General features: G+C 50.5%; 1 protein-coding gene across 8 annotated transcripts in view; it reads left to right on the top strand.

Moving 5' to 3' along the window:
• L3MBTL1 (L3MBTL histone methyl-lysine binding protein 1) overlaps positions 1-21,953 on the top strand; it is a 52,741-nt gene that overhangs the window by 22,594 nt on the left and 8,194 nt on the right. For 3 of the 8 annotated variants that reach the window (XM_049698703.1, XM_049698702.1, XM_033433753.2), the window contains 9 exons: positions 582-658; positions 1,186-1,271; positions 1,455-1,565; positions 2,043-2,157; positions 2,955-3,054; positions 3,236-3,573; positions 8,104-8,261; positions 8,693-8,755; positions 13,706-16,527. In XM_049698703.1, the coding sequence (XP_049554660.1) occupies positions 582-658; positions 1,186-1,271; positions 1,455-1,565; positions 2,043-2,157; positions 2,955-3,054; positions 3,236-3,573; positions 8,104-8,261; positions 8,693-8,755; positions 13,706-13,840 (1,183 nt within the window). In that variant the 3' untranslated portion in view covers positions 13,841-16,527. Of the gene's footprint in view, positions 1-581; positions 659-1,185; positions 1,272-1,454; positions 1,566-2,042; positions 2,158-2,954; positions 3,055-3,235; positions 3,574-8,103; positions 8,262-8,692; positions 8,756-13,705; positions 16,528-21,953 lie in introns of those variants that run through there. The other 5 variants (XM_033433755.2, XM_033433756.2, XM_033433754.2 and 2 more) reach the window with 5 other exon arrangements.

Below are 21,953 nucleotides of genomic sequence, written 5' to 3'. Positions count from 1 at the left end.
TTGCTGTGATTTACTTCAAAGAGTGTTCTTTCTATGTTTTCCTCTAAGAGTTTTATAGTGTCTGGTCTTACATTTAGGTCTCTAATCCATTTGGAGTTTATTTTTGTGTATGGTGTTAGGGAGTGTTCTGATTTCATTCTTTTACATGTAGCTGTCCAGTTTTCCCAGCACCACTTATTGAAGAGACTGTCTTTTCTCCATTGTATATCCTTGCCTCCTTTGTCATAGATTAGTTGACCATAGGTGCGTGGGTTTATCTCTGGGCTTTCTATCCTGTTCCATCGATCTATATTTCTGTTTTTGTGCCAGTACCATATTGTCTGGATTACTGTAGCTTTGTAGTATGGTCTGAAGTCAGGGAGTCTGATTCCTCCCGCTCGGTTTTTTTTCCCTCAAGACTGCTTTGGCTATTCGGGGTCTTTTGTGTCTCCATACAAATTTTAAGATTTTTTGTTCTAGTTCTGTAAAAAATGCCACTGGTAATTTGATAGGGATTGCACTGAATCTGTAGATTGCTTTGGGTAATAGAGTCATTTTCACAAGATTGATTCTTGGGACAGTGAATAATTCTTGCCTTTCAGGTGTGATCCCAGCAGCCCCTACATCCACCCAGTGGGTTGGTGCCAGAAGCAAGGAAAGCCCCTCACCCCTCCACAAGGTGACCCTGCAGCCTGAGCCAAGCCCCCCTCTCCCTGGTCCCCTACCAGTATCTCATTAGCTGGGTCTTTAGGGGGCAGGGGGAGGGGACAGATGTGGCCTGGAGCCTTAGCTTCTTTGCCTGGGAGTTGAGAACCCTCTGATCTTAGGAGAGGCCTGTCAAACCCTGACTCTGTTAAGGTTGAAGGGAAGAAAGTTAGTTGACCCCCCCCTCAGCAAGGGAGCAGGAGTCCAGAGCAACGAAAGTGTATCCTTCCCTGTCGGGGTGTTACGCTGGCCCACACGCAGTAGGGGTTCAGATGGGACCGGGGCTGGAGCAGCAGAGCCAAGGAGGGGGCTAGGGGCCAGGGTTCCCAGAAAGCCCTGTGAGCTGTGAGGTGGTGTGCTTGCTTCTGCCTGGCACCCCCCTGCCTCAGGAGCCCCCTGTCCACGGGCCTTTGTCCTTTCCATGCCCCTGGTCCTGCTTGGAGGGGAGAGCTCCCCCAGTACACCTGGGTGCCTAGACATTGCGCTCATCCTCTCCTCCAGACTACCCAGACCCTGACAGCTTCTGTTGGGAGAAATATCTGGAAGAAACTGGGGCCTCTGCTGTGCCCGCCTGGGCCTTCAAGGTGGTGAGTCATCTCTCCCCGCCCCGAGCTGAGCTCGGGAAGGCGAGGAGCCCTCGGCCAGCCAGGATGGGGCCCTGGCCTCCCCCTTTGGCTGTGGTTTCCCCAGGCACAGCACCTGGGCTCCCCTCTTGGGGATTCAGCTCTGCTGAGCTGGGCCTCGGCCTGAAGGCTGCTGTCCCCCCGCAGCGACCCCCACACAGCTTCCTGGTCAACATGAAACTGGAGGCCGTGGACCGCAGGAACCCAGCCCTAATTCGTGTGGCCAGCGTGGAGGATGTTGAGGACCATCGGATAAAGGTGGCTCTGGGCTCCTTGGGCTGGGGGAGTGGACAGGCCAGTTGGGCAGGGCTCCTGTAGGCTGGGTTGAGGTCAAGGGCGTGGCATGAGCCAGACTTGAGGGAGGCTGTGCGTTGCAGGGAAGAGAGCTCTGAACCTGAGGCCGAAGATCTTGGGTCTCAGTCTGGCCTCATCTGGGACTTACTTTTGTGAGTCTGGACAAGTCACGTCCCCTCTCTGAGCCTATAAAATGGGCCTAATCATCCTTGTCCTATCCAAGGATTGATGGGAGATGCCACTAACTTAAAGGGTGAAACCCTTGGGAAGTGTGGTGGCCAAGACAGACTACTGTGGGGTGGGCCCCTTGGTTCTTCCAATCCAGGATCTTGCTTCTGACGGGCCCCAGGGATGGGGAGAGCCTCCTGGAGCCTGGAGGACCTCCCGGCTGAGCTGGGCTCCACGAGGAGCACCTGACCTCCAAGGGTCTTTCCTCCCCAGCTCCACTTTGATGGCTGGAGCCACGCCTACGACTTCTGGATCGATGCCGACCACCCTGACATCCACCCCGCGGGCTGGTGCTCCAAGACGGGGCATCCCCTGCAGCCTCCTCTCCGTGTGTACCCCTGGGGCCCCCTGACCCTCTCCTCCTGATGCCCGGCCCTGCCCCCGAGCTCTGGCACCCCTCCCCCTTCTATAGCATGCCCACAGTGAGCTCTGGGGTCCCTCATCCTCCCCACCTCAGGGGTCTTTGCTACACACAGCAGTGCCTCTGGTCTCCCCAGTTTGCTGGGTTTGGAGCCTGGAGGTGTGAAGGGCCAAGCTCACTTGGGAGCATATGCTTAGGAGGTAGTTGTACCCCTGGGGAGTTCTCTCAGCGAATAGCAGAGCCACACCGAGCATGCGCTGTGTTTGCTAAGGCAGTGTGGCTCCCTCAATCAGATCCTGGTCCCCTCAGCAGGCAGGGTTAGAGGTCACCCACGTCTGTTTCAATGTGGTGTTGATTCTATTTGATTGTTCTCTGCACATGGGCAGAGCCTAAAAAAGGTCACCAAAGTCTTGGGGGTAAAACTGAGAAACAAGAATAACATGAAAATCTGCCTGATGTGGCTTTCCGGGCAGCTGTGCCCACACCGGCCCTGAGGTGCTCTCCCCAAGGGTTCTCCTCCTTTCAGAGAGTATGGCCTGCAGGTTTCCACAGAGAATATGAGAGCCAAGCCCTCATTCCCCCAAGAGAGGCCGACATCCATATCCACCCAGGAAGTGGTGTCCCAGCCTGGTTCAGGGCCCCTTGCACCCGGGGAACTGGTTCCTAGTCAGGGAGCTGACCTTCCCTGCCCTGCATGACTCCTCTCCCAGCCCCGCCCCCACCGCCAGGGCCCTGTGCTGACCTTTTTCTTCCTGCCCCTCCAGGACCCAGAGAGCCCAGCTCTGCCTCCCCTGGGGGCTGTCCCCCTCTCAGCTGTCGAAGCCTGCCACAGACCAGGACCTCCAAGTACAGCTTTCACCACCGGTGAGTGAAGGGCTCCTGCTAAGAGACCCTCGGGCATTGTTGCTCAGAGAGGGTCTGTTTTATACCCACTGTGGGTGGCCGACCAGGGCCCACCCAGCCGCTCTCCTAATGGGGCCAGGGTTGGGAAGAGCTAAGTGGGAACTATCAGATTGAGCCCATCTTAAGCCTTCTTCTTCTCCAGAAAGTGCCCCACTCCTGGTTGTGATGGCTCTGGCCACGTCACAGGCAAGTTCACAGCCCACCACTGCCTCTCGGGCTGCCCACTGGCCGAGAGGAACCAGAGCCGGCTGAAGGCAGAGCTGTCCGACACGGAGGCCTTGGCCCGTAAGAGGAACTTCTCGGGCTTCTCCCTAAGGAAGAAGCCTCGCCATCACAGCCGGTGCGGAGGGCAAGGGTGCAGGGCCTCGAGTCCTCCTGGGCCAGCCCAGGCCCTGATTCCCTGCCATGGACCTGGTCCCTCTCTCTCCAGGATCGGACGCCCTCCAAAGTATCAGAAGATCCCACAGGAAGATTTCCCGAGTGAGTCCTGGGCCAGTTATTCCTGTGTCCTCCGCCGCGTTCACAATGAGTACTTAGTAATTGGTGGGAGGAGTCACCAGGGGTGCCCAGAGCCGGAGAAGCTGGCAGGCAGGCCACCTCTGCATTCGAGATACTTGGGGATACAGAGCAGTGGCAAGACCACAGGGTAGGGCCTTGAGCGACCTCGGATTCCAGCCCCTTTTCATCCCTGGTTTTGCTGTGATTTTCCGGGAAAGGCGCAGAGCCTCTCTGGACTTCTGGTTCCCTGTAAGGTGGGATGATGCCTCCAGCTCTGCTTTTCTCAATCTAGGCTTCCAGGGAGGGAGGCCATGGCTGTCACTTTCTAGCTGTGTGGCCTTGAGCAACTTAGTTAACATCTCTGAGCTTCAATTTCCTCATTTGAAAACATGAATAATATCTGCCTTTCCGGTGTCAATTACCTGAAATAATAGTCACTACTTTGCTGTTTATTGAGCACCTACTATGGGCCCAGCACCATTTCAGATGCTTTACCTATACCGTTGCTGACTCTCACAAGTGGTCTGTAACACAGATGTCATTCTCTCCTGAGAGAAGAGGAGTGAGAGGTTGGTAGAGTGAGGTCATTTGCCCAAGGTCATTCGCCTCATAAGGGGCTGAGCTGGGCTTCAAACTCAGGTCTGACTTCTCCTGCTATCGCTGCTGGTACAACAGACGTAAATTATCTGACCCACACGTCAGTTCACTTTTCCACCTCCTTTGTCTTAACTTGGCGGCAACAGCCAAGTACCACAGACTGGGTGGCTTCAACAGAAGTGTACTTTCTCACACTTGTGGAGGCTGGAGGCCCAAGCTCAAAGGATCAACAGGTTTGGTTTCTTCTGAGGCCTCTCTCCTCGGCGTACAGACAGCCACCTTCCTGCTTGTGTCCCACATGGTCTTTGCTCTATGCCTGTGTGCCCCCAGCGTCTCTCCATGTCTCCAAAATTCCTTTTCTTATAAGGATACCAGACAGATTGGATTAGGGCCCACCTTATCAGCCTCATTTTAACTTAATCACCTCTTTAAAGGCCCTTTCTCCAAAAACAGTCGCATTCTGAGGTACTGGAGATTAGAGCTTTAACATATCAATTTGAAGGGGCATGGGACACAGCTCAAGCCCATGGCTCCAAGGGGAGGGACAAGGTGACCGAGCCCTCCACTGCGTGATGACTTCATCTATATCTTCAGCCACCGACATAGGTCCTGATACACAGCAGGGATGCTGGGGATCTTGTTTCAGTTGAGTTGAATGCGCATCATTTTTTTTGTTAGATAGATAATTTTTTTGGCCACGCCTGGGGGCACACGGGATCTTAGTTCCCCGACGAGGGATCGAACCTGGGCCCCTTGCAGTGGAAGCACAGAGTCCTAACTACTGGACCGCCAGGGAATTCCCTGAATGCACATCACTTTAAGGCAAGAAGAGACCTTGAGAAATCACCTGGATCAATGCACAGTTTCTGGGCAGGACCCAGGCTATTCCAGTTCTTCAGGAACAGTCTCTGTAACCCGGGCAGTATTAGCACAGAGATTTAAAGCACAACCTCAAGGCAGACTGCCTTTTACATGCTGTGACAGCTTGAGCAGAAGCCATCTCTCCGAGCCTCAGCTTCCTCATCTGTAAAATGCTAATAATAATAGTGCCAATCTTAAAAGGTGGTGAGAGGCTCAAATGAGGTGGTCCATGTGAAGTGCTCGATAACCTGCGGGAATCATTAGTCCTGATGTCTTGCCTGACTCCCTCTTGCTGCTGTTCCATACTGTTTCCTCTTGGTAGAAACAGAAGGCAATTCCCGCAGCCTCAGGCCTGAGTGAGGCGGGTCTTGGCCTGCCTCCCAGCCCTCAGAGTGGGGACTTTCAGAGATGGGACTGCCGTGGGCACCTCTCCTATCCCATCCTGGTACACCTTGTTGGCTTCCATGTTCTGACTGCCAGGGGGCTCTTGCCTACTGTGTTCATTCCAGAATTATCCTGAGAACTCTTCCCACAGACTGAGGCTGTGGCCCAGATTGGACAGGGAAGGATTCACCCAAGGCCTGAAGCACTTCAGGGACAGGGTGGGGGACAGAGCCCAGGCCTCTGACCTCTGGGCAGAGCTCCCCATTCCACCAGCTGGCTCTCCCAGGGGGGACACTTGTCACTCTGGATTTCGTTCCGGAGGAGTCTTCTCACGCATCCGTGGGTAGATCTCCTCCCTGTGGGTTTGCTGGGAAACAGCTCCCTGGGGGAGACCGCCTGGAGAGGACAGGCCTCAGCTGTGCTCACTCTGTTCGCAGGGCCATTCACGCCCCATGAGTGTCAGCTGTTGGAAGGAATGAGGAAACAGCAGTGATTTCCTTACCCAACCAGTTTATTTACAGATGGAGAAACTGAGGCCCATGTTAAATGACCTGCCCAGGACTAAAGAGCAAGTTAGTAAGGAACTAACCCCATTTCCTGATTCTGAGTCCAGTTTGTGTTTTCTATTATACTGTATTAACCCCACTGCCTCCCGCACCGTGGTTCCCCTGCCTTTCCTCAGTGCCTATTCAGCACACCGTTATTAACCTCCAATAATAATAGTGCTATAGACTGAACGTTTGTATCCCCCACCAAATTCATATTTTGAAATCTAATCCCCAGTGTCACGGTATTTGGGGTGGGGCCTTTGGGAGGTGATTAGGTCATGAGGATGGAGCCCTTGAGAATGGGATTAGTGCCCTTATAACAGACCCCTTGCCCCTTCTGCCATGTGAAGACGCAGTGAGAAGATGGCAGCCTGTGGGTCAGGAAGCAGACCTTCACCAGATATCGAATCTGTTGGTGCCTTGATCTGGGACTTCCAGCCTGTAGTACTGTGAGGAATACATTTCTGTTGCTTTTAAGCCAAAAAAAAAAAGAACAAGAGGAGCTGTTTCTGACCTGCAGCTAGATGTTCTGCAGTTAGATAAGATATCACGGGTGCCTGCAAAAGCTCCTGTCCTGTGCTCTGGGGAGGAAAGATACGGAGCAGCACAGCTCCCAGATTCCTCGCCAGCGTACACGGAGCACCAGACACAGGGCTTCAGAGAGGGGCACCTGCTGGACAGGAGGCCAGACCTGAGGGCAGGTAAATGAAGTGCTGGTGGCAGTAGCTGTCACAGGAGATCCGGGGTGCACCCCAAATGGGTTTGGGCTGATGAACAGAGAGGCCGCAGGCAGGCTGAGTTACAGAAGAACAGTCAGTGGGGCTGGAAACGGGATCCCAGAGACTCTGAGGGTGATTGTGAGGTGCAAGGAGTCAGGGTGAAAGGCTGACGCGAAGAGGAGGGATGCAAGGACAATGTGATGAGCAGGGTGGGCCTGCAAGAGGAGGGCAGTGGGGGGCCGCGTTCACGAGAGTCTAGAGTTACCACCTGAACAGGATAGAGCCAGCTGTCTTGGATTCTGGGCAGAGGCAGGGCAAGCCCCATGGGACAGTGGCCGTGTGGCCCATCCAAGGCAGGTAAGGTGGGTAGGGACCAGGTTTGCCAGAGTGGCCAGAAGTAGATGAAGTCCAAGCAGACAGCCACCAAGGCTGGCCAAAGAGGAAGCCAGGTAGAACAGGGTCACTCACCAAATCGAAGAGCCGCTTGGAGGCTGCAGTCGGGAGCCAGGGGTTCCAGGAACAGATCAGGAAGCAGAGGGACAGGCAGCATGCCGAGTGGGTCAGGGGTCACCCCAGATGTGCCTGAGTAGACCGGGGTCTGGTGCGCAGAGAATAAACTAGACCCAGCTGGGGATGTAGTGGGGAGGAGTGGAGCTTGAGACAGAGGCAGCAGGTAGCAGGTGCGTGTCAGGCTGGGCAGGCTGATCCTGATTCGCAAACAGGATCCCCCTGAGGCTGCAAGAATGGGGGCCCAGAAGGACTTAGGAAAAGAAGGACAAGCAGAATGGACTTTTTTTTTTTTTTTTGCGGTACGCGGGCCTCTCACTGTTGGCGGCCTCTCCCGTTGCGGAGCACAGGCTCCGGACACGCAGGCTCAGCGGCCATGGCTCACGGGCCCAGCCGCTCCGTGGCATGTGGGATCTTCCTGGACCGGGGCATGAACCCGTGTCCCCTGCATCGGCAGGCGGACTCTCAACCACTGCGCCACCAGGGAAGCCCCAGAATGGACTTTTGATGTCCGGGCTGAGGTTGCTTGGATGTTGGGGGCCGTCTTGATGCAAGGTATCTAGTGGTGTTTCTGGGATGCTGCAGCAGATCCAGGAGAGAAGAGCATCCTCGAAGGGCCCAGGGTGATGCAGCCTCAGAAGGATGGGCGTGGGGTCATCCTACACAGTCTGTAACGTGAGGAACCCACTTTACCCCAAGGGGCGAGCCCTGGATGAGGAGTCAGGAGATCTGGATCACCCTCTTGGCTCTGCAGGGCTATCCGAAAGGGGCCATGGTCCTGCCCACTCTGCCAGCCAGTCTCTCAGGTGGCCTGGGGATGAGCGGGCTTCAGAGACCAGGTTAGCCTTCGGCCTTGGCCGCCAGCCTCTGCTTCTGCCTCTGCCTCTGCCTTCCAGCACTGACCACTGACGTCATGCACCAGTCCCTCTTCATGTCGGCCCTGTCGGCCCACCCCGACCGGTCACTGTCAGCGTGCTGGGAGCAGCACCGCAAGCTCCTACCAGGAGTGGCGGGCATCTCGGCCTCGACAGTCGCCAAGTGGACCATCAATGAGGTGAGGACCCCTCCCTCTTCCTCCTCCTCTGCTTTGCCCTCACCGCACCCTGGCAGGAGGGCTCAGGAAAGGCCCCTGTCGGGCAGAGGCCCACACTGCTCCTGACTCAACCTCCTGCGGTCCACAGTCCCTCCCAGCTGCTCAGTGGGGGCCTTGGGGGGAACTGAGGGACTGTCTGATAGGCCCATCCTAGTGCACGGGGAGGAGGGCGTGCTGCTAGTCTAGCAGGAGAGACAGGCTCAGGCCTGGGCCTCGGGAGCAAGGGGCCCCACCTCGCTCACTCAGCAGCACAGAGATGCAAGATCCTCTTAGGCTGATAAGAAAAAGCAACACTGCCATAGCCCAGGAGGCACCAAGGCCGGGTAGGCCGGCCTCCTCCCTCCTCTCCCAAGCCCCGTCGCCTTGGCAACACGTCTTCTTTGGTTTCCAAGGTCTTCGGCTTTGTTCAGACCCTGACAGGTTGTGAGGACCAAGCACGGCTCTTCAAAGATGAGGTAAGGTGCAAAGCGCAGGGTGGGGACAGAGGAGGGTCACCATCGTTGAGATAGCAGGATGCAGGAGCCCTCCCCAGCACTGCCCCCAGCTAGAGAGGGCCCTCTGTCGTCCCACCTAGGGGGACCAGTCATAGTGACCCACGTCTCTAGGAAAAATCTGGTACGCACCATGGCCCAGCTTGGGAACCAAACCCTCTGTTCAGACCGTCCTCAGGAAGGGAAACCATCCTGGAAACAGGATTCCATTCACAACAGAAATTGTGCTCTCTGCTCGAACTTTTGTTTTCCAAACTTAGCTTCCTCAACGGCAGTCAATTAAAGTGTATTTTGACTGGCACAGCTATTGCCATTTACTGCGAGGATCCTAACACACACTTAATTAAGACCCAAAAGCTTACCACAGTTGAGAAGCAGTGAACTGTAGGTGAAAGACCACTAGTTTTGTGGACAGGTGGATTTGAATCCTAGTTCTGCTGGTTGGAGCTCTTTTGAGTCTGCATCTTCTCATCCGTGAGATAGAGGTGGGGAGTTCCCTGGTGGTCTAGTGGTTAGGATTTGGTGCTTTCACTGTCATGGCCCAGGATCAATCCCTGATTGGAGAACTGAGATCCCATAAGCCATGCAGCATGGCCAAAAAAATAGAGATAAATGGGTATAATGATGACTGCCTCGCAGGGCCATGTGAGCGCTGGAAATGATGAGTGGATCACTATACCAGAATGTCTAGTGTAACTATATCGTCAGCATCTATATTATTATCTACCAATGCTGTAGAGTAATATACAGATCACATCACTATAGCCACATGCCTGATACAGGGAGAGCTCAATCCATGGTGTTTCTGGCTTTCAATGTGTAGTTGTCCTCAAATAAAGAGCTTTATCGTGACTCGCCTAATTCGTAGAGTTTGAAATTGGAAGGGACCTTTCAGTTCGTTTAGGTCTTCCTTCCAAAGAATACACATACCCCCCTTAACCCAAGAGAGCGTGGTTTCAGCTCCCCATAGATGCCACCTCCAGGTCTGGTGCCCAGGAGAAAGAAGTATATTCCTCTTTCCCTGGAAGAATCTCTTTATCCAGGCCCAACACAGCCAGCTTCTTCATTGACCCTTGGGTGGTGGCGCTCCCAAACTCCTCCCCACTCTGGGTGCTTGCCTTCCGGGTTGATGATCTTCTTATCAGAATGTGTCTATGCCCCAAGCTTCAGATGCCGTCTGACCAACACAGAACACACTGGGCTGCTGCTCCCCTGTATGTCTGATGCTTTTGTTTTTAAAAAGACTTTATTTTTTTTTAGAGCAGTTTTAGGTTCAAGGAAAATTGAGAGGACGGTCCAGAGAGTTCCACGTACCCCCTGCCCCCTACACATGCACAACCTCCCCCATTATCAGCATCCCCACCAGAGTGGGACCTTTGTTACAACCTATGAACTGACACCTAGATGTTTTGTTTTCTTAATGGAGGTAAAATATGCATGGAATGAAATGCACACATCTTAAAAGTACAGTTCTGGACTGTATACACCCTGAACCCAACATGTCAATCAAGATATAAAACATTTCCATCATACCAGAAAGTTCTTTCCTGGCCCCTTTCGTCAGCTCTCATAGGCAACCACTGTTCTCATTTCTAGCACCATAAATTGGTTTTACCTGTTCTTGAACTTCACATAAGTGGAATCATACAGCACGTACTCTTTAGCGTTTGTCTCTCTTCAGTGTAACGTTTTGCAGGTTCATGCATGTTATAGTGTACACCAGCAATTAGCTCCTTTTTATTTCTGAGCAGTGCTCTGTTTTATGAAAATCCCACAGTTCTGTTAGTGGGCATTTGCATTGTTTTCTCCTTCTCCAAATTTGAACCCTGTGTTTTTGTTGGCAAAACTTAAGTTTGCACTAGCTTTATTACAGCCACATCACACCAGTTTGGAGTTCATCAGAGTCCCCCAAGTGCCTTTTCTGTCAATTATCTATTATAGTCTAACCAAATTTTCCAGTGTGTTCCTTGTACCACTGGGGGTTTTTTTTTGTTTTTTTTTTTAGCCTAATGTAAAACTTTACATTTATCCCTATTAAATGTTCTCTCGTTGGTTTCATAGTCTCATTGTTTTAAATCTCGATTCTGTCATCTCTGATATTCATAGGGCTTTCCAGCCTCACACAACTTGTACATTTGAAAACCAAGCTTTCTGTGTCTTCCACCAAGTCTTCACCGCATGTGTTTAATGAGACAGAGCAGAAGCACGTGACACCCATTAGAGATCTTCCTGTAGGTGACAGCAGGTCACAAATCAACGCTCTTTGAGTGCAGTGGTTTAGCCAGCTGTGGAATCACCCCAGAGTTTGATCCTTGGGCATCCTCCCCTTTTTAGGAAAAGGTCTATCTCTCCCAGGAACATCTACTGTGTATCTCAGTTCAGCATGATCTGTGAAACAAAAAAGCAATGGCAAAAGCGGGGAAGGTGTGCTGGTGGCCCACGGGCATCAAATAGAGTCTCAGGGTGGAGGAGGACCTTTGCAGGGTCTGAGGATTACCTTCTCCGGGATCTGGTCCATGTCATCCATTTCCCCAGGGAGGACCGTGCTCCAAGGAATGGGCTTTCTCTGGTTGAAATGATGCTTTCAGGGACATGAGTCAGGATTCTTTCCAGCCAGGACGCAGACCGTTCATTAGAGGGATGCTTCATGAGTGAGAAATTAGAGCATATCGGATCGATGGTCTTAGGGGTAGTCTGTTCAGTCTGGTGGTTGGCACTGATGGACCTAAGAAAAGTCTGCCCAGTCCTCCCTTTGTCACCTTTATTGTAGCTCTCATGTATTTGTTTAATTTACTCGGCAAATAATTATTGAAGTCTGCTGTGTGCCTGGCCCAGCATCATGTGATGAGGGCAAATTCCTTAGTCTTTCTGCCTCAGTTTCCTCACCTGTAAAATGGGGGTAATTAATACTGGTGCTGCTTCAGAGGGGTGTTGTGAGAATTATTAAATCAGTTAATATACGAAAAGTGTTTAAGAACAGTGTTGGCCATATAAGAAACACCATAGAAGTGTTTTGTTTGCCATGATTCTTAAGGAGGGAGTATAGGAGGGATGATACCTTTTCAAAAAAGGGGTCCCAGTACCCAGAGGAGGGGATTCTTCAGGCCAAATGGTGGGACCAGGAGCCACATGGCCCTCCTGCCCAGAGGCTCCGCAGCCCAGCCAGGCCCACCCGCTGAGAGAAAAGGCCCTTGTGCTCACCATACCCCACCCCTAGCCCCATCTCCCGCCTTGGCTGTCTGCATCTCTTTCCCTCCTCCACAATGGGCTTCTCCCCTCCCTTTCCCTACCCATCTCCCTATCCCGGAGAATTAACAATTATTTGCTTCACCTTTTTTTTTTTTTTTTTTTTTTTTTTGCGGTACGCGGGCCTCTCACTGTTATGGCCTCTCCCGTTGCGGAGCACAGGCTCCGGACGCGCAGGCTCAGCGGCCATGGCTCACGGGCCCAGCCGCTCCGTGGCATGTGGGATCTTCCCGGACCGAGGCACGAACCTGTGTCCCCTGCATCGGCAGGCGGACTCTCAACCACTGCGCCACCAGGGAAGCCCTGCTTCACCTATTTTTAGATGAAGCAGGTTTTTTTTGTTTTTTTTTAAAGAAAGGTTATTTTATTTATTTATTTAGGGCTGCATTGGGTCTTTGGTGCTGCACGCGGGCTTTCTCTAGTTGCGGCGAGCAGGGGCTGCTCTTCGTTGCGGTGCGTGGGCTTCTCATCGCGGTGGCTTCTCTTGTTGTGGAGCACGGGCTCCAGGCTCACGGGCTTCAGTAGTTGTGGCTCGTGGGCTTAGTTGCTCCGCGGCACGTGGGATCCTCCCGGACCAGGGCTCGAACCCGTGTCCCCTGCATTGGCAGGCGGATTCTTAACCACTGCGCCACCAGGGAGGTCCCAGATGAAGTAGTTTTAAGTAGATAATGGCCATCATGACATTTCACCCCTGAGTACTTCAGCACGCATCTCTAAAAACTAAAGTCTTTCTCCACATAACCACAACCTTGTTATCCCACTGAACAAGTGGACAGTAGCTCCTTTATATCACCTAATGCCCAGCCTGTATTCAAATTTCTCTGCTCGTGCCCAGAGTATCTTTTGCAGTTGGTGTTTTTGAGCCAGGACCCAAGCAAGGTACACACAGTTGGTTTGGGTTGTTATGTTTCTTAAATATCTTCTATTCTAGAATAGTTTCCTCTCTTTTTTTTTTTTTTTAATTTTTTTTTTTGTGTGTGTGACATTGGAAACAGTCTTGGTGAATGTGAACTTCTAGATCTGTCTCACTGCTTCCTCGTGGTGTCGTTTAACTAGGTCCACTCTCCCCTGTGTTTCTTATAAACTGGACGTCAGGTGCAGAGGTTGGTTAGATTCAGATTTCATCTCTTTTTCTCTCTTCCTCTCTTCCTTCCCCGCTGCCCCTTGCTTCTCAGGAATAGCTCATAGGTAACATGGTAGCGCTCAGCCTGCAGCACGTGGGAATGCCGTCGGTGTCTGCTTATTTACTATTCGCAGTGCCAAGATTGACCCTTATGTGGGCACAGCAACAGCAGGTATTTTGAAGCCGCTGTCAGTGAGGACTCAGAGGACATTATGTAAACACATACTGAAATCCAGACCAGCCAGCAGAAAGAGACAGAGCTAGAGCACGTGTGCGTGCATGTGTGTGTGTGTGTCTGTGTGTGGACGTGGGGAAACCAGTGGATATCTTTCTTTCCTTCTCTCTCCCCATTGCTGTCTTCCTTTTTTCCTTCCTCCCTCCCTTGTCCTTTCTCCTCCCTCTCCCCCTCCCTCCTGTTTCCCTTCCCCCCATCTGTCCTTTACTCCTATTTTCTTTCTCCCTCTCCACTCCCCACACACACCCCCTCCTTCCCCGTGACCCTCTCCACCTTCTCCGCTTTCCACCTCCCTCCTGCAACTCCTCAGATGATTGACGGCGAGGCCTTCCTTTTGCTGACACAGGCGGACATTGTGAAGATCATGAGTGTCAAGCTGGGCCCAGCCTTGAAGATCTATAACGCCATTCTCATGTTCAAAAACGCCGACGACACCTTAAAGTGACCGGCTCAGGGCTGGTCTCTTAAATATCTCCCTCTGCAGCTGCTGCTTCCTTCCCGGCTTGAGTTCCTCACATCCCATCCGTGCCCCTGCCACCCTCTGTCCCTTATCAGGGGTGGTCCTTCTCTCCGGGGCTGCCTTGTACAAGGTCCAGGGAAGCAGAGGAGCCCTGAGGAGGATGGAGTCCTAGCCCCCGAGTCCTAGAGCTCATCTGCCACCGGGCACACCGGTGAGGGTGAGACTGGGCGGGGGGAGCACCACTGATGGAGAAGTTTGAAGGTGCCCCACCCATGGCGGCCCCGCATCTCCAGCGACGTGTTTCATCACCAAAGGGTCTTTCTCTCAGCCGTTAAGAACAGTCTGGTAGAACAGGAGTCCTCCAATCTGAGGCCCTTTTCTCTTTGGCATCTCTCTGCGCTCTTGCTTCCTTGTTCCCTTTCCTCCTATCAGGAAGCGACCCTGCCGAAAATGTATTTATTCAAAAAGACACCTCCCCTCTTTCTGTCTGCTGGTTTTGCTGCCCACATTCTGCTGCCTGGTTTCCTGGGCACGGCCCAGCCAGGCCCCGCTGGCTCTTCCCCCTTAGACGGGTGAGCCCCAGAGGTATGTCTTCATAGGATCCATTGGGAGGCTTTGGCTGCCTTTCTCTCTTTTTTGCCTGGAAGTGGGGGATTCTGAGCCAGGATGCCTTCTTCAACACGCCCAGTTCTGGACCACATGGTATTTTAGTGTCCCATGCCCTGTCCTGTTTCCAGTAGAGCGGGTGGTTAGAACCTGTTTAACTTCTGTAGCAGAGGCTAAGGTTCCACGATGTCCCCCTTACACCCCTTCTGTGTCAAGTGTGAAGAAGAGGCACCCTGGCTGGCTAGGTGGCCGAGGCCAGCCCCAGGGTACATCATATAGCCTCGGGCCTTGGGCCAGCAGGGCGGTCCGGCAGGCATGGTGGCTTTCAAAGCTGGGTATAGCATCCTTCTCTGCAGCCGTGGGTCTCAGCCAACGTGTTGCCCGGGGGGTGAGGGCCCTGTGCCTGCCAGGCCTCCTGCCGTGGGGATGTAGCACGCTACCTGGCACATACACCCCGTGGCATCACATTCAACCTGGCCCTTAAATGTCTTGCTCCTGGGGAGTCTTACAAACACCCCTTGAAGTTGGGAGTTGGGAAGAAGGTGAATTCAATCTTTGATGTCTCCATGTCCCTTAAGCCTCTCTTACCACTCTCCATCTGTCTTGCACTGCCAGCCAGGTGCCTGCCAGGGCTCTGGGACTTTGACCTTTCTGTCCAGGAGGGGGCCTAGCCTCCACTGAGCCACTGCCAAACCCGCCTCCCAGCCTGCAGGGGCGGGGGCAGAGGCCACGGCAAGAGCCAGCCCCACACGTGGAGGTGCGGAGCCGCCGCCAAGCTCCTGTGGAGCCAGGGGCCTTCCCCAGACCCCTCCCGTCCATCATGTGATGTGCACGTGCGGGTGCGTGTAGGGCACTCTTGGAAGTGTTTGACAGGGTGCAGGCGTGAGCCTCGGTGCTGGGAAAATGTCAAGGGCTATTATTGTTAAAATATGAAGCTTTATCTTTGGGAAACCCAGAGCTCTGTTGAGTCCCTGCCCCAGTCCAGGAGGGAACCTTCTCTCACAGAGGCAGCTTGGCCAGGGCAGCCATTCAGCTCCCCCAGCTGAGCTGCCGCAGGGCCGCAGACGGTCCTCAGAGGCTCTGCCTTCCTGGGAGGGCTCGGCCAGGCCCTGCCTCGGGCTGGGGGCTGGGTTTACAGAGGCTTGGGGCCCCCTTGGCCAGGAGTAAGGTGGAGCGAGCTGAGCCTCTCTCTCTTGGTTGCTTGGGTGGCAGTAATACCCACCAGCTCTGTGGCCTCGTCTGCTCCTTGTGAAACTGGGGAGAGATGCTCGTTGACTCTGGTGTGAGGAGAAGACAGCAAGTACACACAGCTGTGCTGTGGGGCCTCTCCGCTTCTAAGGAGTGCAGCTGGGACAGCTGTGCCATGTGGGTCTGTCCACCACCATCCTAATGCTTGTCTACAGGAGAGACAGGATGGACCAAGGGCCTTGGAGAAAAGGGCCCCCAGGCCTCCGAACTTGGAGGCCTCAGCACTGTCTGCGCCAACATCAAACTCTGGAAAGAAACCAAATCATAAAAAAGGGGGAAAGAAATCTACCTTCTGTCAACCCCGCTGCCGCTTCGCCCCTATCCCTTCCCCAATGAGATCATTGCACCTTGACCTGGGCGCGTGCGGTGAGGGGTGAGGGGAGGGAGTTGGCACCGCTGCCCTGTGCCCTCTGCCCTGCTCTCCAGCGGCAGGAACCATATACCCTTTGGCCCCGGCAGCCTCTCCCAGCCCTTGCCCAGCCCCGGCCTAGGGCAGTGAAACGCCTTCTGTTTAATTTATGAAGCAGAGAGAATGATCCCAGAGTTCAAAAATGAAGCCTGTTTGCACTTTCATTCACATGCACTTTGGTGGAGTTAATGTTTTTTGTACTTGCCTCGTGAGAGAGAGAGAGTGTGTGTGTGTGTGCGTGTGTTCGTGTGTGCACGCACATGTGCGTGTTCTTTAAGAGAATCCTCTGGTTAAAGATAAAGTCACTCTTGACTCTTGAGAGAGAAAAAGTGACAAACAAAATGTGGTGTATTTTGTCAGTGTATTGAAGCAACATAAATAAACCTGAAGAACGGGATGATTTGCTCTGCGTCTGTTTCTCTTTTCATGATCCAACGTCCAGAAAACACAAGATGAATATTGTGCCATCACTGAAGAGAATAAAGCATTCAGTTTGCTGTTAGGGGTCCTCAAGAACCTGATTTTTATTCTATTTTAAAGATAAAAAACAAAGGATAAAGGTAAATGGGTATGCTTGTCAACACTGAGAAATGTAAACAGTGGGAACCCCCTGAAAACAGTGTGAAAATGGCCTGATCCTTGGTCAGGGCAGAAATGGTCAAGGGCAGAAAATTCAATGCAGCCTCTGGTTTTTAAAATAACCTCAGATTTGGGGGTGGGGAAATGTCCAGCTGAACAGTTAGAATTTCTTAAGGTTCCCAGAGATAGTATGAGCTGATGGGAAAGTGGCAGAAAAATTCAATCACATCAATGCCTTTCTGTCAAGGTCCTTAATTCCTCTGCCCACTGCTTTAGCCAGACTACTTGGCTAGAATACCAGCCATGGAGCTGTCCGAGAGCCCATCGTCTCCACACCTTAACCAGGAACTTATCTTACCGAGTCGATTTGTGCCACGGTTGACTGATGATCTCTGGCTTCAATGTCAACCCTTAGGGCTGCCCAGGAAGCAGCTGGAATTTGGAGGGCGGGTGGTGGATTAGGTTTGACTTCCCTTTTCATGCTCCTCAAACCTCCTACCCCATCACCTTCCTAGTTGTCTCAATAGATGTCCTCACTGTCTATGTCACAGAGAAAATGGGGGTCCTCAGAAAGAATACCCCACCTTCCAGCCACCTCATCTTCCAGTCCCCTCCTACCTACATCCATCCTTCCTTCTTTCCTACTATCATAGCAGAATAATTGATCCTTCCATTTGTCCAAAGTTAATCGCCTACCAGCCACGGCTGCTATAAAAGGAAAAGAGGGGCTTCCCTGGTGGCGCAGTGGTTGAGAGTCTGCCTGCCGATGCAGGGGACGCGGGTTCGTGCCCCGGTCCGGGAAGATCCCACATGCCGCGGAGTGGCTGGGCCCGTGAGCCATGGCTGCTGCGCCTGCGCGTCCGGAGCCTGTGCTCCGCAACGGGAGAGGCCGCAACAGTGAGAGGCCCGCGTACCGCAAAAAAAAAAAAGGAAAAGAAACATTGAGTGATGAGTAGGGACTTTTGGAAATTTCAAATGTGATTGCAGAGATAATTCAATACAAGGGTTGAAAGATAAAGTTGATATTGCTGCAAAAGTGGAATAAAAAAAGATGAAAATGGGAAAGAATAAGAAAATTAGAGGACTAACTAGAAGTTCAATATACAACTAACAGGAATGCCATTAAGAGAGAACAGAGAAAACAAATTATATGAAACAAAAACAAACCTAAAAAAAAAAAAAGGAAATTTCACAGAGGGACAAATTAAAAAATCACACTGAATGCCCAGCACAATGGATGTAAAAGGAATGATACCAAGCCTCATTACGGTGAGATGTCAGAATAATGAGAACAAAGAGAAGATCTAAAAGCTTCCAGAGGGAATAAGACAGGTCACATCCAAAGGAACATGAATTACAGTAGTGCTGAACGTCTCAATAGCTATGCTGGAAGCAAGAGAAAGGAGCAATGTCTTCACAATTCCAAAGGAAAATTATTTCTACCCTAGAATTCTGTACCCAGCCAAGCTATCGGTCAAATATGAAAGCAGAACATTTTCAAACGTACAAGGTTTCAAACTTTTACCTCCTATGCACCTTTCCTCAGGAAGCCACTGGAGGGTGTGTTCCGTCAAAATGAGAGAGTATATAAAAAAGGAGGAAGATCCCAGGAATGCAAGGATATGTCTTTTCAACATAAGAAAACCAATCTATATAATATGCCACCTTACTAGAATGAAGGGGGAAAATATATGATCATCTGAATTGATGCAGAAAAGGCATTTGACAAAAATCCAACACCTTTTCACAATAAAAACTGTCCGACAACTAAGAATAGAAGGGAACCTCCTCAACATGACAAATGGAAAGGATTAATATTTGGGGGTAGGAAGACAATATTGTTAAGACGTCAATACTACCCAAAGTGATCTATAGGGTCAGTGCAAACCCTATCAAAATTCCAATGGCTTTTTGGCAGGAATGTAAAATCTGCTTCTCATGTTTGTATGGAATTGCGAGGGGCTCCCAAAAGCCAAAACAATCTTGAAAAGGAACAAAGTTGGAGGACTCACACTTCGTGATTTCAAAACTGACTGCAAAGATAATGTAATCAACATGTATGATACTGACATAAAGGCAGACCTAAAGACCAATTGAATAGAACTGTGAGTCCAGAAATAAACCCATACATTTATGGCCAATTGATATTTTTAATAAATTTATTTATTTTTATTTTTGGCTGTGTTGGGTCTTCGTTGCCGCATGTGGGCTTTCTCTAGTTGCAGCGTGCAGGCTTTCTCTACTTGCAGCACGCGGGGGCTACTCTTCGTTGCAGTGCGCGGGCTTCTCATTGCAGTGGCTTCTCTTGTTGCGGAGCATGGGCTCTAGGCGTGCAGGCTCAGTAGTTGTGGTGCACGGGCTTAGTTCCTCCGCAGTATGTGGGATCTTCCCGGACCAGGGCTCAAACCCATGTCCCTTGCATCAGCCGGCACATTCTTAACCACAGCGCCACCACGGAAGCCCCAGCCAATTGATTTTTGATAAAGAGTGTCAGGTCCATTCAATAGGGATGAGAACAGGACAATAGGATTTCCACATGTGAAAAAAGTGAAGTTGGATGCCTACCTTACACTATATAAAAAATAGAGCTAAAACCATAAAACCCTTAGAAGAAAACATAGAGGTAAATCTTTATGACCTTGGAATTGACAATGGATTCTAGATGTGACACCAAAAGTACAAGCAACAAAAGAAAAAAAATAGATAAGTTGAAATTCATCAAAATTAAAAACTTTGGGGACTTCCCTGGTGGCGCAGTGGTTAAGAATCTGCCTGCCAATGCAGGAGACAGGTTCGAGCCCTGGTCCGGGAAGATCCCACATGCTGCGGAGCAACTAAGCCCGTGTGCCACAACTACTGAGCCTGTGCTCCAGAGCCCACGAGCCACAGTTACTGAAGACCGCGTGCCTAGAGCCCATGCTCCGCAACAAAAGAAGCCACCGCAATAAGCCCGCGCACCGCAACGAAGACCCAACGCAGCCAAAAATAAATAAATAAATAAATTTATTTTTAAAAATTAAAAACTTTTGTCTATCAAAGGACATTATCAAAAAGGTGAGAAGAAAACCTGCAGGGAGAGAATAGGTGCAAATTTTATATCTGACAATAGTTTAATATCCAGAATATATAAAGAATTCCTAAAACTAAACAACAAAAAGACAAGCGACCCAAATAAAAAGTGGCAGAGGACTTGACTAGACATTTCCCCAAAGAAGATACATTGACACAAATGGCTAATAAACACATGGGAAGATGTTCAACATCATTAGTCATTGGAAACATGCAAATCAAAACCACAATGAGAGGGCTTCCCTGGTGGCGCAGTGGTTGAGAGTCTGCCTGCCGATGCAGGGGACGCGGGTTCGTGTCCCGGTCCAGGAAGATCCCACATGCCGCGGAGCGGCTGGGCCTGTGAGCCATGGCCGCTGAGCCTGCGCTTCCAGAGCCTGTGCTCCACGACGGGAGAGGCCACAACAGGGAGAGGCCCGTGTACCGCGGGAAAAAAGAAAAAAAAAAACACAATGAGATACCATGTCACATTCACTAGGATGCCTTAATCGAAAAAAAAAAAAGAAAAATAATAATTGTTGGCAAGGATGTGGAGATACTGCTGGTCGGAATGTAAAGTTGTGCAGCCACCATGAAAACTTTGGCTCTTCAAAGAGAAGTTTGGTTCCTCAAAAAGCTAAATATAGAATTACCATATTACCCAGCAATTTCATTCCTAAGTATATACACCTAAAAGATTTGAAAACAGATTATTTGTATGCCAGTGTTCATTGAAGCATTATTCACAATGGCCAAAAGGTAGAAACAACCCAAGTGTCCACTGATAGATGAATAGGTAGACAAAATATAGATGAATAGGTAGACAAAAACTGGTATATCCATCCATACAATGGAATATTATTCAACCATAAAATGGGCTAAGCAACATGGATCAACATTTTGCTAAGTGATATAGGTCAGGTACAAAAGGACAAATATTGTATGATTCCACTTATATGAAGTATCTAGAATAGGCAATAGAGACAGAAAGTAGATTAGAGGTTACCAGAGGCTGTGGTGAAGGGGGAATTGGGAGTTACTGCTTAATAGCTACAGAGTTTCTCTTTGGGGTGATGAAAAAGTTTTGGAAATAGATAATGATGGTGGTTGTACAACACTGTGAAAGGACTTAATGGTACTGAATTGTCCACTTCATAATGGTTAAAATGGCAAATTTTATTTATGTAGATTTGACCACAATTTTAAAGATTAAAAAAAAAAAGAAAGAGGACACAGAGAAAGAAAAATAAATACCATATGCTAACACATATATATGGAATCTAAAAAAAAACCAAAAAGGTTCTGAAGAACCTAGGGGTAGGACAGGAATAAAGACGCAGACATAGAGGGTGGACTTGAGGACACGGGGAGGGGGAAGGGTAAGCTGGGATGAAGTGAGAGAGTGGCATGGACTTATATATACTACCAAATGTAAAATAGCTAGTGGGAAGCAGCCGCATAGCACAGGGAGATAAGCTTGGTGCTTTGTGACCACCTAGAGCAGTGGGATGGGGAGGGTGGGAGGGAGACGCAAGAGGGAGGAAATATGGGGATATAGGTATATGTATAGCTGATTCACTTTGTTATAAAGCAGAAACTAAGACACCATTGTAAAGCAATTATACTCCAATAAAGATGTTAAAAAAAAAAAGAGGACAACATAGGATCCAGGAAATAGGACCTCCAACAAGGAGAGGGACAAAAAGGGGACTTCCCTGGCGGTCCAGTGGTTAAGACTCTGTGCTTCCACTGCAGCGGGCACAGGTTCGATCCCTGGTCGGGGAACTAAGATCCTGCATGCCACGCGGCATGGCCAAAAAAAATTAATTTAATTTAATTTTTTAAAAAAGGAGAGGGACAAAGGGAATTTCTAGAGTGGGAAAGGAAGGGCCAAGTTGTCAACTGAGCAGCTGCCCAGATGAGGACAGAAGGATGAAAGTCTCCAGGAAGGATGAGAAAAAAACAACCAAACAAACTGAAATCGATATATTATTGTATAAGGAGGCTATTTTCAACTCTATCAGAGAGTTTGAGAGAGAATTTATATACGTGTGTGTATGTATGCAGAGGTATATGTTCAATATTTCAAGGCATCGAATGAGGCAATTACTAATTAACTTTAGGAAAAGCAGAGGTGTGTATTTGGATGAGCGAGATCTAAATATTGTAAGAAGGAAGTGAGAGAGTGGCATGGACTTATATACACTA

This window comes from Orcinus orca, chromosome 16 (genome assembly GCF_937001465.1).
Source record: "Orcinus orca chromosome 16, mOrcOrc1.1, whole genome shotgun sequence".
Lineage (NCBI taxonomy): Eukaryota > Metazoa > Chordata > Mammalia > Artiodactyla > Delphinidae > Orcinus > Orcinus orca.
The sequence above is the reverse complement of the archived record's forward strand: the minus strand, read 5'-3'. Positions and strand labels throughout refer to the sequence as shown.